Here is a 16,214-nt window from a genome sequence, read left to right on the forward strand (position 1 = left end):
CCATGAGAGCTCGCTGAAACCAGTGTGACGCCAGTGCAGATAGCCTTCTCTCGGATATTTGATTAGGGACCAGGCATCCGACACTGTGTTGGTAGGTCTACCCTCGTTGATTTCACCCTGGTCAGGTTTAGTGGGGTGTGCCCGGTCAGCGCAGATGAGAGGATACGTGCAATGACCATGTATGGTATGGTATTCTTGATTTCACTTCACCAAGCAAACAGGCAATAATGCCTTTTCAGCAGCCAATGGCTGGCTCTCACAGAATGATGAAAAACCCATGTAGCATTGATGGAGACTATTCCCAAGATCAACCCTACCAAATCCCTACCATTGTAACTACCGGTATTTGTACTGCCAAGAGTATAAGAGTTATACTCTCGGTACTGCTGGTGCCAAGTGCAGACCGAGACTGCGAGCGACTGCACTGAGTGTAGTCTGTGTGTGCGCGGGATGGGAGGGGGCCGGGGGGGTCCGGAGTCTGTACGACTCGTAGATCTACTGATCTAGTACTGCCTGGGCTCCTGCTCCGGCCGGCTGATCCTGCATGCTGCATGCTAGCTGCTGTTGTCATGGTGCTCTTAGTCTTACTGACTTCTGTGTGACTTGGACGCTTGGCTGTCACTACTAGTACTACACTAGTCACTAGCATGCACTGTCTGTTTTATTTCAAGTGTTTGCACACAAGGCAGTCAGTGACTCAGTATGGACAGGGGCTATGCCTACAGAATCTTTACAGTCATGATCAGAAAGAAAATAGATTAGATGGTCGGTGCTCGGTTTCGTGAGCAAGGAAATGGTTGAATGAAAGGTTTGCTCCGAACTCGAATGGCAATCCTCCGCTAATCAGTTTCTACTACAGTCGTACAGACACTCCATCGCGTCCACCAAGAAATACAAACACGCAGCGCTGGTATCAGCTGTTGCAGCGTCCATGACAGAAGCTTGGTTCAAACTGATCAGAGGTGGTCTGGAGCTAGATTAGAACTCCCTTCCAATCCCCCATCATCGGCCAGCATTGTCACCCGGCCGTGGTTCATAAGGGAGGAATTATTTCTAATTTCTACACTGGGACTCCGGCCAAGTGCGGCCAGCAAGAGTTCAAGATGAGCGAGGACATGAAGTTCATTGTGGAGAACTTAAACAAGAAACCGTTCAGCAAGAAATTCAACCTGATCAGGTGAGAATTGAATAGCATTAAATTTCCATTTGCATCATGAGTCAGAGGAAAGGTCTACAAAGACTACAATCATGTGCTTCAAGTCCATGCACTAGGATGCAATGCGCAGCACTTGCTGACACTCCACCTCCATGGCAAAAACATTAGCGAAACGAATGCAAGCCTGATGAACACCACTCAGAGCGGCCGGTCTACAAAGCTCTTGCGAATCCTCGGACCCAGATAACGAATGAGCAACTTTACTCATGGTGGCTCATCTCAATCTCCTGGGAAAGTGTGGAAGGTCTCTGGTATGTTGTAGGCCGTTCCAGTGTGTACACTGGTATTTCTGACTTCCCGAACTGGCATTTGAATGAATTAAACCTGAGACTACCAACATGGACATTCAATGGACATTCAATGCCATAGACTCCTCATTGTTGTTGTTTGTCACTTTCCCACAGTTAGTTATTCATCTTGTCATCCCTCTCTCTCATCTGTTCTCTGCAGTTTCGATGCCCTGGAGCCGCTGCAGCTGCTGCAAGTTCTGAACGATGTGATCAGCGAGATAGACCCGCAGCAGAAAGTGGACCTGCGCGATGAGCCACCGGAAGACACGGCGGTGCGCATGTTTTCAATCCTGCGCCTGCTCAAGTACAAACCACCGACAGACCAGGGCAACCTGTAAGAGATGCATGCAAACTCTTCTGTGCCTGGAGATCTGCAAACTGTTTTTTTTCACGGCTCGCGTGACACTCAGTTAGACTTAGTTCTCCGCATCCACAGGCACGCCACCACCGTCTAGGATCAAACGATGCTAACAAATAATCACGAACTACAGTAAAACCTGTCAAGGCGACCACTCGGATAAGGGGACCACTCGGATAAGGCAACCAACTGTCCAAGGGGACCACTACCACCAGGACCAAGGGTTGTCATTTTCAGTCAAATGACCCTGGATAAGGAGACCACCTGTACACAGCGACCACATTTTGAAGGTCCCTTGAGCCATCGCCATAGACAGGTTTCACTGTACTAGTAACAAGTACTAGCAGGGAGTACAGTGTCGTAGTGTCTAGTACTAGCAGGGAGTACAGTGTCGTAGTGTCTAGTACTGGCAGGGAGTACAGTGTAGTAGTGTCTAGTACTGGCAGGGAGTACAGTGTAGTAGTGTCTAGTACTGGCAGGGAGTACAGTGTCGTAGTGTCTAGTACTAGCAGGGAGTACAGTGTCGTAGTGTCTAGTACTGGCAGGGAGTACAGTGTAGTAGTGTCTAGTACTAGCAGGGAGTACAGTGTAGTAGTGTCTAGTACTAGCAGGGAGTACAGTGTAGTAGTGTCTAGGGTGTACAGTGTAGTAGTGTCTAGGGAGTACAGTGTAGTAGTGTCTAGGGAGTACAGTGTAGTAGTGTCTAGGGAGTACAGTGTAGTAGTGTCTAGGGAGTACAGTGTAGTAGTGTCTAGGGTGTACAGTGTAGTAGTGTCTAGGGAGTACAGTGTAGTAGTGTCTAGGGAGTACAGTGTAGTAGTGTCTAGGGAGTACAGTGTAGTAGTGTCTAGGGAGTACAGTGTAGTAGTGTCTAGTACTAGCAGGGAGTACAGTGTAGTAGTGTCTAGGGAGTACAGTGTAGTACTGGCAGGGAGTACAGTGTAGTAGTGTCTAGGGAGATGACATACTGCCATGGCACCCGAAATAATGTGCTTTTTGAACCTGGATTTGGAAGTTCGACGTGATCCATGGTCTACACAAGTCCAAACCAGCGATGCAATATGCGAGCATGCATAGATCAGCCCTGCCCCGGATGATCTGCCCCATGTACCCTCCATGGATTGTTCGCGCTTGGAAGGTGGGGCGGATCAGCAGGTCCTGACTGTAGATCATACGGCGCATACATACTGGTATTGTACACACATTTCACGCTACTGTAAGACATGTTATTATAACGAGTCGCAAATTTAACGATTGTCCAAAATTCATAGGTTAACGAGAAGATATGTTAACGATCTCGCAGTATTCTGCCATATCCACACACAGCATATTTGAAGCAGTACGACCTCAACGGATCTTATTATAACGAAGAAATGTCATCCGTTAAAACGCTAGATTTGCTTCCTCGTTATATATACATGTCTTACAGTATGCAGGCGATCTGTACTCATTCCAGTAGCGAGTTACACACGAGAGTAGCGGGCTGGTGTAAGGCCACACGTGGCCCTAGTATACTGATGGTTTTATATCATAATTATGACCTTTATTTAGTTGCAATAAAATGGAATGAAATGAATTATAGCAACGTTCTCGAGAGACGAGGCACCCCGGTGATTATTTAGAACACTTTGATTTGATTTTCCTCCATGCAGGAGTGCATTCCGCCTTGGTTTGGTTCAAGGGGACAAGCTGGTGGTTCATCCAATCCTGTGCTATTTGTTACGCAACATCGATGACCTCAACACAAGGATGTACCTGTCTCGATTTCTTGTGAAGATTGATGTTCCAATGGATATGCTGCAAGATGACACTGTTCAATCAACATTCTCTACGGTGGGTGGAGCACTCATATACCTACTTTTTTCTAGCCTTTCTCCCCTCCCCCTCCTTCTCTCTCTCCCTCCCTCTCTCTCTCTCTCTCTCTCTCTCTCTCTCTCTCTCTCTCTCTCTCTCTCTCTCTCTCTCTCTCTCTCTCTCTCTCTCTCTCTCTCTCTCTCTCTCTCTCTCTCTCTCTCTCTCTCTCTCTCTCTCTCTCTCTCTCTCTCTCTCTCTCTCTCTCTCTCTCTCTCTCTCTCTCTCTCTCTCTCTCTCTCTCTCTCTCTCTCTCTCTCTCTCTCTCTCTCTCTCTCTCTCTCTCTCTCTCTCTCTCTCTCTCTGTATGTTGCAGACATTTGACATTTCACCGGTCTTTAGCTGGGAAGTTCAGGGGAAATAGGTGTTTGGCGGTTCAATCGCCTATCAAGTCCTCTTACCAAGATTCCTTCTGATTCTCTCTGGCATTTCTCTCCTGGGGAGACACACACATAAGCAGTTTCTGGCAATGAGCGAATGCTTTGTCTTTCTGTCTATCTATCGATTGTGTTTGTTCAAACGACAGTACGAGTCTCTAATGAAGGAGTTCCGGGATGTACACAGGGCAAAAGAGAAGATCAAATCGTCCGGTGCTACAGCGGCTGAAATCAGAAAGGTACATCCTAATAAGAATAAGTACCGTGAATAGACAGGTACATGTATGTGTGTGATTCTACCAGCTACTGAATAGGTACTAGTGTCTGTAATAGTGTAGATACTCGGTAAGTATCGTTATAAACTACTAAATTTGATGCCGGATACATAGGTAGTGTCAGTCACAAGTAGACAGATTCAGCATGTTCAGTGTACAGTGTACACACGGTGTGTAATCCAGTGACGCTTGCACTTGCATAGAAAAGCAAGCACCCAAACAAAGGGAAGCAGTTACAGTAAAACGGTTACTAAAACCTGTCGTCAAGGCAACTACTCGGATAAGCCGCGGCAACCACCTGTCCAAGAGGACCACTGAAACCAGCATCAAGGGATGCTATTTCCAGTCAAATGATCCTGGATAAGGAGAACACCTGGTAACAGAGACCACATTTTGAAGTTGCCTTGACTCGCGCTGGTCGTCTTAGACAGGTTTCACTGTACATGTACACTTGATGAAAATTGCAGCATTCCTAGCATTCCTGCTTGTATGCTAGCACACACTACACCTCATATGCTTGTACTAAAAACAAGACAGCAGCTGTACAAACCATATGTGTCAGGGCCAACTTGAGCTGCGACAATGCGCTGTGTGCAAGCTTCTCAAACTGCAGCGCTGAAAAAGGCAAGTATCAAAAGGTATCCATGGTAACCATCGAAGCAAATAGATGTGCAGATTGGCAACTGGTAATACATATAGTATACTATAGTCCATTGGGCAAATCTGGGCCCCTGATACACAAATCTGGGCCCCTGATACACAAATCTGGGCCCCTGATACACAAATCTGGGCCCCTGATACACAAATCTGGGCCCCTGATACACAAATCTGGGCCCCTGATACACAAATCTGGGCCCCTGATACACAAATCTGGGCCCCTGATACACAAATCTGGGCCCCTGATACACGTGTCTGAAACAATAATTATGTTTTGCACATATCTTGATCAATTTCACCGTATTCACTTCATCTTAGGCTTAAACAACGGCTATCATATTTCTGACCTATATACGTCATTGACATCACGATGATCTTGAATAAAAATGAGGTGAGACAGTGGAAACCTATGGACCCCGATCATAGTACTTCAAGTACTTGTGCAGATTTCAGCGGGATTTTTTTCTGATCTCCACTTGCTCTATTTGAATTAACTCTTCAGACTCTGTCTGTTCTTGGCTGTTGCATTGGAGACTTTGACGATACCCATACCCTGTGTTTGGTGTGTATGTCCGTGTATTGCTGCCACTCACAGGATATTGCTAATATGGAAGAAGAGCGGCGCCAAGTCAAAGCAAGACTCGCACGCCAGAAGAAAAAGGTGTGAACTCCCACAGACTGATCACTACTCTGCTGTCGTTGACTGCTTGCAACATCTGTTATCAGCATTTGCACTATCGGTCGCCGAAGACTGAACTAGGGGTCAGCCTCCTAGCCTAGACCGTTCTTATTTTCATGTATTACAGTCTATGCATGGTTGAGTCACCCCGTATACATTGGGATGCTGTGCTTGGTAAAGTTCTAGCCTGGCTGTTCTTCGGCGCCCGACAGTACTGTAGGTGATCATTTCAAGTATTTATTCCCATTTTTTTGCCGAAAGGCGTATAACAGTACGTCTGGAGGAGCCAGGGTCCAGTGGCACTGTGCGGACGTGGAAGACATGTTTGCTCTGTATGTTACATGGTAGTAATCAGAGAGATCACTAGCAGCACGAACCCGGCTCCAGATGAGACAAGAACCCACATCAGGTACAGATGAATGCGAGACAGCCTAGACGGTTGCATCATGCCACGTCTCTAGCTCTGTAGCACGATGGATGCAACTTCTAAGGTGCATGGTCTACCGTCACCTTTGGCAAAGCTCTGGACTCTTTAAAAAAAAGATAACGGTCACCTTGTGGGAGATGACACCTGGCTCTTGTATCCCGTACATGTCCCTCACTACCCTGCGATTTGTGTGGATATGCAACATGTATGTGAGCATGGCCAGTGAATGAGTCAGGGTCTAACAGTTACATGACAGTACACTTAGTAGTACTTCAAATACATACAGTAGTTCAGTTTCTTTATCATGTGGTGAACAATGGCCGCGTCACATTGCGATGTGTGCTAATAGGTTCGAGACAATGTTCCAAACGCAGATGCTGCCATCAAGGCAGCACAGCAGCAGCGCGGAGAGAAAGGAAAGGAGAGGGAGCTGGCAATGCAGAAGGTCGACCAGAAGAACCAGGTAGGCAGCTTCGTTCTATGTGCTTGACATGCTTGTATATGTATAGGCATAGTGGGATGGTCTAAGACCATGATTGAGAAACAAAGTGTACCAGGTTCAAGTCCTGCTTGGAAGCGGAATGATTTTTTCCAGCCGTGCTGTGACCCCCGGTAAATTGGGAACTCATGGCCTGGCACGAGGAAAACATGGATGCAGTGAATTGGGATTTTCGGTCTTAGACCACTTGCTGGTGAGCTGATCTACTCACCTCACATCGCTTTAGGGGCTGCATCTGCGCCTTGATCCTTGAAGGGTGGTGGCGTTCCTACGGATGCAGAAAACTCGGACTTTAGCCGAGTCGGACACGAACCGTGAATTTTTTTTAAATAATAATATAAAAATGTGTGTTCGTGCGTGCATGGTCTATTGGGGGGGGGGGGGGGGAGTAGTAGGTGGGTGCATGGTCTATTGGGGGGGGGGGAGGGGGGGGGGAGTAGTAGGTGGGTGCATGTGCCAATGAATGGCGCCTGGATCGGACACAGCATGGTGACCAATGATGTTGTCACGTTATGTAGATTGTGACAAGTATATCTAGCAATCTAGCAGGAGGATCCAGGGCAATGTGACATACACGACAGTGATGTTCTGCTTCTGCTGCAGCTACTGCACACCGAGCAAAGGTACCAGCGATTGCGCAAGCAGCTGAGAGAGCTCCAGACCGCTAATATGGGCAGCTCAGCTGAAGGTAAGCTGTACGCATTGTGGCCACTGCCAGTCTACATTGCTCAGCTGAAGGTAAGCTGTACGCATTGTGGCATTGTGGCCACTGCCAACCTACATTGCAGTGCCACGGGTCATTGGACTCATTACCAGTTCCACCGACTCACACGCTGCACACATGTGCTTGTGTTGTTAATAACAGCACCTTGTAGTAGTATGCCGCACCGTGGCTATGAACCAGGCCCGGAGCGCCTCTGAGGTGTAGTCCAATTCTTGTTATTTCTCCCTCCTTAGCATTGGGCGGCAGTGTAGAGTCATGCTTTTAGTCCTTGCTCACTTCCTGCATTCTTCTTGCGATTTCCTAAATTTGTCCTAAAAATGTGTGTTGATGTGCTACGATAAATCCTGGCAGGACTAATCCAGCAACTGGAGGAGGAAAATGCTGGCAATGCTTTCACTGTCAAGGAGAAACTTCCAAAGGTAAGATTACCGAATCTAGCAGACTCCGTCTCCACCGATTCTAGCACCGATGCATATGGTAGTTTAGTGTTGAAGGATACTATTTGGTATTATGTGTTCTAGAACATCACTTGCGAGCTTGGACCTGTTTTGTTTTTTAAATAAATAATAACTTGTTATTGCTGCTATGCCTTTTGTCTGGCCTGCAGGAACTGGAAGCAGCCCATCAGCTTAGAGAGGTTTTGAAAAAAGTGGTGGACGAACCTGTGTTGACGCCAGATGATTTTGAGACACTTGAAGCAAAGGTAGGCCAAATAACTTATAGCTGATGACACAGACACTGGTATGTCTGACATACCGGCATGCTTCGGTACAGGTGTGCGTTTACAGTAGTGTTGAAACGAATAATCGAATAATCGAATAATTTAGAATATTCGTGGGGTGAACGAATAATCGAATAGTCGTAGGAATTATCAGAAATCGAAAAAAAAAAAAAAAAAAAAAAGATCTATGCTCAGTGCTGACCCTACTGATATTTGCACTGCGTAGATCTGCTCGTAGTATTTCTTCTCAATCACTTCTCCTCCAAGGTTTAATCTCCTATCGGTATCTAGTAATACATGTACTTCTGTTCTTTCCATACGAGGGAAACATGGATGCAGTGAATGTGATTTTCGGTCTGTGACAACTTTCGACCAAGACCCTATGCAGAACTGGATCAGGCGTTTCACACTCTGGGGGGTTATGTACTCTTGGCGGTACAGGTTAACAGGTTTGGCACCTCGACATCAAAATCCGATAATCAGCAAAAAAAATTAAAAAACTACTTAAAAAGTGCTGAAAAAGTGTTGAAAAATGCCATCATGCGTATGATAGAATATAGATTATTCGTTCGATGGAGGGCGAAATTATTCGATAGATTATTCGTTCGAAGAATCCGTGTTCGGTTTAAACACTAGTTTACAGGTTGATTCATATACAATTGTTGGTGAAGATTGCAAAGTGCTAAGTATATCACCCAATAGCCACATGCTAACCGTTTAGCCCTACACGGCTACAGTTGTATTTCAATGCGTACCAGGTGTTGTACTGTAAAAGCAGAAATTTTCAGTGGTGTTTTATTTTCGGTAACTTCGGTGCCGAAATTTTTACCGAAACTAAAACGCATCGAAATTGTCCGTATAGTACTAGTACACTTACCTGGAACGCGGGTTTACCGAAAATTTCCCTCCGCCGAACCGCCGATTTTGGAGAATACCGAAAATATTACACCACCGAAAATTTCTGCTTTTACAGTATGTGCGATTATGTCTGATAGCTGTAGCTAATACCTACTACTTTTTGTGCCGCTGTGGCTGTCCGTGGTTCACTTGCAGCTGCACCAAACCAATGAAGTGTGCCAGTCACTGCATGAAGAACGCCTCCAACAGCAGCGGCCTGGTGATGACAAACTGTCTCTCTTCCGACAGCAGGCGGCCGTAGTGAGCAGAAAGAAGGCTGCAGTTGCACAGACATTGGCGGAGCGTCGGGAAGAGGCAAGTTATCACTGCTGTGCTGCCGTTCTGTAGTCCTGCTTAGGCAAAGGATCTTATTATGCTACCGGTAGCAAGCAGTAACTTTCTATTTGGTAAAGTACAGTGTGTTGTCTTACTCAATTGCAGAAAGCTTGTGAAGCAGTAGGCAGCCAAGGCAGCTTGCTGCAGTGCTGTCCACAGTGCAGCTATGTGTGTAAGCACGCCCGAAACACTATTAAGTTTCAGTATCGTATTTCCGGAGTATATGCCGCACTTTGAGCTCTCCTAAATCACCCAAAAAAGCCAGTGCGGCTTAAACTACGATGGGCGAATGTACCGTGCAGTACAGGGTAGACGTCTGTATTTCATGACAAAAGATATCTAGGTGCGGCTTATCCTCCGGAAAATACGGTATATTGCAGTCTATTGGGTTCAATGCTATTCATCTACTATAGTATATGTCCTCGCAATGATGATCATCAGTGTTTGGCTAGCCGTCCCGAACACTGCCGCATTCTCCCCCGCATCTCACCTCGGCATGATCACAGAAGCTGTGGAAATCTGCCGCAGGATGCTATAACTGGATCTATCAAATGTAATCTCTTTTTCGCAGCTTGGAAATCTTGAGGGAGAGCTGGCGGAGAAACGAGCCAAGTTTGACGGTGTTGGCAAGGACGATTTGGAGCCAGATGGGGTGAGTTCCGTCACTTTCTCCTTTGGAAACTCTGCCACATTTGCATGTTACCAGTCACGGTAACTACCTGTTGGTAGCTATGTAACATGGATATGCTCTCTGCCTGATACTTCTGACACATGCATCTGAAATCTAGTACTTACTCCATACAGTCTACCCTAAACCTACCTACAGCAAGCTGTTTCGGCCATGAAGGCCTCATCAGTACAGCTACGAGCTAAATAGGCCGAGCTACCAGCCATGGTGCAAAGGAGGCACATAGACTCAGTGGTGCATGACCGTAATGGTGACACTGCGGCGGGCTATGCCGGGACCGCCAAGCAGGTGTTACCCTTACATTGACGGCCGGCCCTAACCTGCTGTGTAACGGTATTACTGTGCGTTACCTGCTGTGCAGATGAACAAGCTCGTGAGTGCAGTGCGCCGGGACCATGATGAAATGAGGGCACAGAAGAGAAAGGTAAGTTCGTGGCGATGACTCCGCAGTAGCTAGCGGGGACCGTACACATTGGTGTGCTACCACAGATGCCTATTCAGTTTACCTGCCTTCCTGGAACAGCACTGGGCAGCTCCATTAGGCCTGCCACTGGTCAAAGTAACTTGATCCTGCATGTTTTTACGTTCCGAGTGAATGGCTGTGGTCAAATCGGCATAGTTGCTTGACATGTCCTAGCCAACCTCTTTTCATCCCTGTAGTTTCCCAAAGCTCATCAAAGTAAAAAAGTAAAGTTTGCACGTCTGCGTTACAACTGGCTATACAATTGCGTTGAGAAACACCAGCTTAGGAATTTTCGCTCGTGCCAGGCCACCACCATGCCTGTGATACCAGGGTGGCAGATGCAGCGCCTAACGGCGAGGGTGAGGTGGTAACTCTCACAACCAATGCCCGACTAGGGGGGTGAACCTCGTTAGCTGCATCCATGTTACCCTCACTCCGAGTAGTGAGTGCCCAGTTGACCGTGGGTGTCGGCACAGTTCCTGGCAGGTATAGTGGTTTACGCATGCATCACCGCATTTGTTAGCACAGCACACACTCCCTGCTCCCAGCGCGGGTCTCGAACTCGGGACCTTGTGATTCGCAGGCAAGCCCACAACCACTCGGCCAAAGCGTTGGTCCATCAAAGTATATTGCTTTAACCCTTTGCAGTGTATCAGTCCATATGGCCTGATTCTTCTCAGTGTTATGCAAGTATCTGGGTTTTTCCAGTTTGAATTCTTATCGTTTCCTATGCCTATAGCAAGTATTGTCAGTCACAGACTGTAACAAGATTGCCCTGTGCAGGATGATACAGTGTATAATGCTCAAGTCGAGAATATGGTGTGCAAAGCCTCGTGATACGGGCCCTCTGCATTCTAACCCGGACCTATTTCATCATTGTGGTGTTTCAGCTCGAAGCTCTCCAGGCCGAGAATGGTATCAAGGAGCGCACTCTTGATCTTCTCATCGAGCGTGAGCAGGAGATCAAGCAGGAGTTGGTAAGAAGAGCTGACACTACATCTCTCTTACTGACACTCCGGGACCTCGACACGTGAAACAGTGGCTACTTTAATCCTGGTGCATGCCTTGCCCTGGGTTAGACAGTAGACACACATGTACACGTTAATGCACTGCACCAGTGTATGAAGAAGTAGTTGACATGCACTCAGGCCGGCATGTACAATGTAGCCGATACAGTGCATTACAGATACAGTTGTGGTGCACATCGGGAATCAGTGTTGTACCACAGCCGATGCTTTAGGGAATTTAATGCGTGCACGTGTAGTTTCACTGGTTACCAATACACCGTTTTTACACGTGAAGCAGTGAGTCTACCCAAAGTTGTTCTTTGTGTTCTAGAAAACTTGCTTGACACCTCTATAGTTGTAACTAAGCTCTCTAGCTTCTCGTGTTGTCGACTTGATTGTGTACTGATTGTGTACTGATTGTGTACTGATTGTGTACTGATTGTGTACTGAGGTGCACAACTCAGCCACACTATGTTAGTCACAGTCACGGCTGGGCTTGGTGTTGCTGTAGGTTTGGGGTTTTTCAGTCTAGCTGTCAGTTTGCATAGTACTGTACTGTTGCTGTAGGTTTGGGGTTTTTCAGTCTAGCTGTCAGTTTGCATAGTACTGTACTGTGTAGTCATTAGTATCCATGTAATTATGTAGCCTTGACTGCTACCGGTGTATATACTACCATGCTGGACTGAGTAAAACAAGATGTTCCCCTATGCCCCCCCCCCCCCTCCCCTGCCATGTCTGTGATTGTGTGCTTACAGGTGGAAGTGGAGGAGCAGTACGGGATCACTGGCTACCAGAAGACACAGCACAAAATGGAGAAGGTTTGTGCGGCATAGCTGCTTCGGTTCACAAGTCACAGCGGCTGTAATCAATGTTTTATTGCTATTCTGACTGTGTGACGTGTGTGCTTGTTGATCTGTCCAGGTTGCATCCAGGAAAAGCAAGATTGACGAACAAAAAGAACGTGTTCTGGAAGAGATGTCTGCCCTTGTGAGTCCTATCACTTGCCTCTCGCCATTACTTAAATTAACTACTCTTGCCTCAAGTTTACGAGAAAACTATTTGGATATGGTTGTGCAATTGTTGGGCAGACTGGATATGCGCAGCTACAGTACGTAACATGATGAATGTAGGAGACGTGTCATTGAATTGATGTGTGTGTGTGTGTGTGTGTGTGTGTGTGTGTGTGTGTGTGCGTGCATGTGTGTGTGTGTGTGTGTGTGTTCTTTTCCAGGTCATTGAGTTGAACAAAGTAATTGAGGAAAAGAAAGCCACGCTCACTCCACTGCTGGCGGATATGCGTACATTACGTCAAGCATTCACTGTAAGTGTACCTACCAGCTGCCATAGTCGTGTGTCGTGGCAGATACCGAGTACGATATCACCCGTGGGCGAGTTCAATGGTCCAGTTATTGCATGCGGGTCGTCTACCTTGTTCAGTATTCGATTTACTGTCTTCTGAACTTTAACATGCACTAAATCTCTCTCAGATTCACATATTTCCTTTCCACTTAGGTTTGTATTGCTCCTCAACACACCAGTTTAGTAGATAAGACAGTAGTGCAGAAATATAGCCTACTCTTTTGTTTAGAAAGGGTCCGTTCCCCGCACTGGAGCTCACGCGTGTCCGCCGGCTGTATTCTTTTTTCTCTTCTTTTAGCTTCGATCCATGCTTGTCGGTCAAGTTTTTCATTGACGCCACCTTTGTGTGACCACTGCTCTTTTGTGACCTTGTTTTTTTATCTTGATGTAGGCCACAAAGACAAGGTATGATGAAGCAAAGGCAAAGTATGACACGACTAGGTCCGAGGTCGAGTCTGAGCTGGCACCTCTGGAGCAGGTAGGCCATAGTCACCAGCAGCAATGCTGCTTAATACAAGTACTAGTTTTCAACCTGCTGTACTCTACAATCATGCGTACCATTTTGTCATTCCCAGTTGAGTGCGGTTGGAGCACACTATGCATTGTAAAAGATCGCCCGAACATTGCCGTCATCTGATGGTGTGCCGTCTGTCACACTGGGTTGGGCCGAGTAAGCGGGATTCCGCAACAAGTTTTGCTTATCTCTGTGAGTGTACACCGTGCATGCTCTGTACAGTTACCTGTTGTTCTGTGCTGTTTGGCAGGAGGTGCGGTCACTGCGACAGAGTGACATGCAGCAGTCGTCTCGTCTTCTCTACCTTCAGGCCACTGTCGAAGTAAGCAAGTCGAACAGAAGCACACTCGCTGCTCATTAAAAAATGACACATGAATAGTCTGTGAGCCGGATGATAGTTTGCGAACCAATTGGCTATGATAAACATACAGTCTCCTCAAAGTACTGGGTCGTATACATGTAGTGCGAGTTTACGAGCCAAATTGCGAAATGCTAACTGTGAGTTTAATTGTTGTGTTTGGCGCAATGTTATTGATTCTATGGGAAACGGGAGAAGACTACAGCCGGCCATCTACAGCCGACCATCTCTAGCCTTCTCTTGTTGAAATAGAAACTGTACTTGAGTCAACAACTGACATGCAATAGGGATAATTATGTTGCTGCATTTGTGCCTAGTCCTATCTATAGAACTTCCCAATCTGAATGTGCGTGTCATGGTTTGTGCTTGCCGGGATGTGTGCAGGCGATGAGTGTCAAACTCGCCCGCGCTGCTACTGAGCTAAAGCTCTACCAGTCCGGCGTCAAGGAACAAGACGCGAAACAGCAAACATTCAGGTGACTTATCCAAGGTTCAACTCTTCATGGTTGTGCTAGGTTGTTCCCTAGTTATCGCTGGGATGAAAATTTCTTGGATACAATCATATGCTCTGATTAGCCGGTAAAGTGTCAGGTCATTTTGGCATAAGAAGCATTACTCTATTACTCAGTAGCAGCCAACTTCTCGGTCTACTCGGTACAAAATATGTGGGGAGTAGTACTTGTCCGGAAGTCCTTATCCGTTTCTGCTGTGATAGCGTTATTTTCCAACGCTAACTTTACAAAGGTACATCCCCGGGGAGATCTGGTGTGATATTGTCCAACGCTACTTCAAGTACAGAAGTACATCCCCACGGGGATCTGGATTTCTTGTCAACTCGCCATGCTATGCATGTCTACCGTGTTATTTGTGCAGGGAGTTTCACAATAAGACAATGGTTCATGTGGAGAAGCAGAGCAAGGTCAGTGCTAACATCGCCGTAGGCTATTCAACGGTGCGATGACATTTTTGTACTGTTTCGGATGGTTGCTGTGGCTGGCTATTACCCTTCATTTCACATTCATTTGCTATTAGCAGTCGTTCGACGAGCCACGAAGTGTTGAATACATGCAAGAGTAACAGAAAAGGGAGAGGGGAAGCTGTGTCGCAACTCTGAGTTTCACGTATTACTACAATCATCAGGCAACCTGGAACAGTGGAAGGCTCTGCCCTATATGGGTATTGAGCACTCTTCGGACAGTGGAGCACGCTACTTGACTACACGAGTAACAAGATACAACATACAATGAGAGATCATCTGGCTGAGTCAGGTTACCATTCTGCAGTGGCCAGCAGCACACCTGCATACTGTAGTGTAGGATGTTGGGGATCTGGGAATAGTGGGATGGATCCGCTCTAACACACTGAGAAATGGCTTGTAACGTTACTGTTGTGTACAGTGTTATCACCGTGTGTGCATGTCACATGAACCCGCATACAGGTCTATATGAGTATTGCGGCAGCTCGTACATGTTTATCTAGAAATTATCAAGCTTAATGTGGGCAGGCCGCATGATTTCTTCTTCCCATAATAAGGTTTAAGCTGCACTGGAGTATAAGCTGCACCCCATTTTTGGCCACGAAATATAGACATCTACCCTATTTATCACCGTTAATTTGATCATCGGAGTATAAGCCCGCACCCCCTTTTTTGGGTGAATTTTGAGTGCTCCAGAAAATACGGTACACTTATGGTGGTGTGTGTCACATGCCGGATGTGCACGCCCACGCGTGTCTATTTGTTATAAATGCAGGAACTGAAGCAAACACAGAAGGATGTTCGAACCCGACACCCTGAGAATATCAAGCAGATGAAAATGTGGCAGGTGGGGAAAGTTCACCTATTTATGAACGTCTGCTGGTGGAACTAATAACTAATTGCTGCATGCACCATTGCAAATTCCCATACAGGGTACAGTTAAGTAACTAGTTCTACACTTGGGACTACTTTCAGAATGTTCCTATTTCGGTTTTTGGCTGGAATGGCAGCCACATTCAGAAATGTCCTGCCTTTTGGTGCCTCATCTGGCACAACCCGTGATACGAAACGTTGTGTCAAATGTGTCCATGCAAGCCTCTGGATTCTGGGCACACGCAAAAAGTTATACTGTGTGTGCGTCCAAGTCGTCCCAAAGAAATATCCATAACTAAAACCGGGGGAAGTTCTAAAAACCAGAGTACCTGGACCCTGGAATGCCGTGTTTTCCTGTAGGAAAGGAAGATGCACCTTGCCCCTTGCCGCTACATTAGATTTTGTGAGTTGAATGATACAGTCTACAGTCTACTGATGGAACAACTCTCTTATTTCATGTGACTGTCTTTGCCACAAGGACTTACATGCGTTGATGGGTGCCAAGAGGGAGGCCTTCAAGCAGCAGGAAGAGCAACGGCAGAAGCAAGTTGCTCAGGACCAGGAGATGCTGGCTAACGAAGATCACCTTGTCTTATGAGATAATTATCATCACGGGATACTAGCACTGGCAGCGTACCTCACGCACACTGCAATGGTGTCTCTACGGCT

The 16,214-nt window shown here is 46.7% G+C and overlaps 1 protein-coding gene across 1 annotated transcript; it reads left to right on the forward strand.

Annotated features, from left to right (window-relative positions):
* Nucleotides 1-730: 730 nt before the first annotated feature.
* Nucleotides 731-16,187, forward strand: LOC135805482 (intraflagellar transport protein 81 homolog). The gene is made up of 22 exons (XM_065319518.1): nucleotides 731-1,177; nucleotides 1,667-1,840; nucleotides 3,517-3,697; nucleotides 4,242-4,331; nucleotides 5,620-5,685; nucleotides 6,480-6,593; nucleotides 7,233-7,317; nucleotides 7,705-7,772; nucleotides 7,961-8,056; nucleotides 9,128-9,286; nucleotides 9,879-9,959; nucleotides 10,357-10,419; nucleotides 11,349-11,435; nucleotides 12,221-12,283; nucleotides 12,387-12,452; nucleotides 12,697-12,786; nucleotides 13,216-13,302; nucleotides 13,589-13,660; nucleotides 14,081-14,172; nucleotides 14,570-14,615; nucleotides 15,448-15,519; nucleotides 16,024-16,187. Exons 1-22 carry the CDS (start codon nucleotides 1,104-1,106, stop codon nucleotides 16,141-16,143), a joined length of 2,046 nt encoding a protein of 681 aa, XP_065175590.1. The 5' UTR covers nucleotides 731-1,103; the 3' UTR covers nucleotides 16,144-16,187.
* The last annotated feature ends 27 nt before the right edge of the window (nucleotides 16,188-16,214 follow it).

The sequence above is a fragment of the Sycon ciliatum genome, chromosome 1, assembly GCF_964019385.1.
Source record: "Sycon ciliatum chromosome 1, ocSycCili1.1, whole genome shotgun sequence".
NCBI classification, from domain to species: Eukaryota; Metazoa; Porifera; class Calcarea; order Leucosolenida; family Sycettidae; genus Sycon; species Sycon ciliatum.

Coding starts and splice junctions, on each gene's coding strand:
- LOC135805482 (XM_065319518.1), top strand. CDS start 1,104: ATGAGCGAGGACATGAAGTTCATTGTGGAGAACTTAAACAAGAAACCG. Junction 1,178..1,666: donor AAGAAATTCAACCTGATCAG/GTGAGAATTGAA, acceptor TGTTCTCTGCAG/TTTCGATGCCCTGGAGCCGC. Junction 9,960..10,356: donor ACGATTTGGAGCCAGATGGG/GTGAGTTCCGTC, acceptor CCTGCTGTGCAG/ATGAACAAGCTCGTGAGTGC.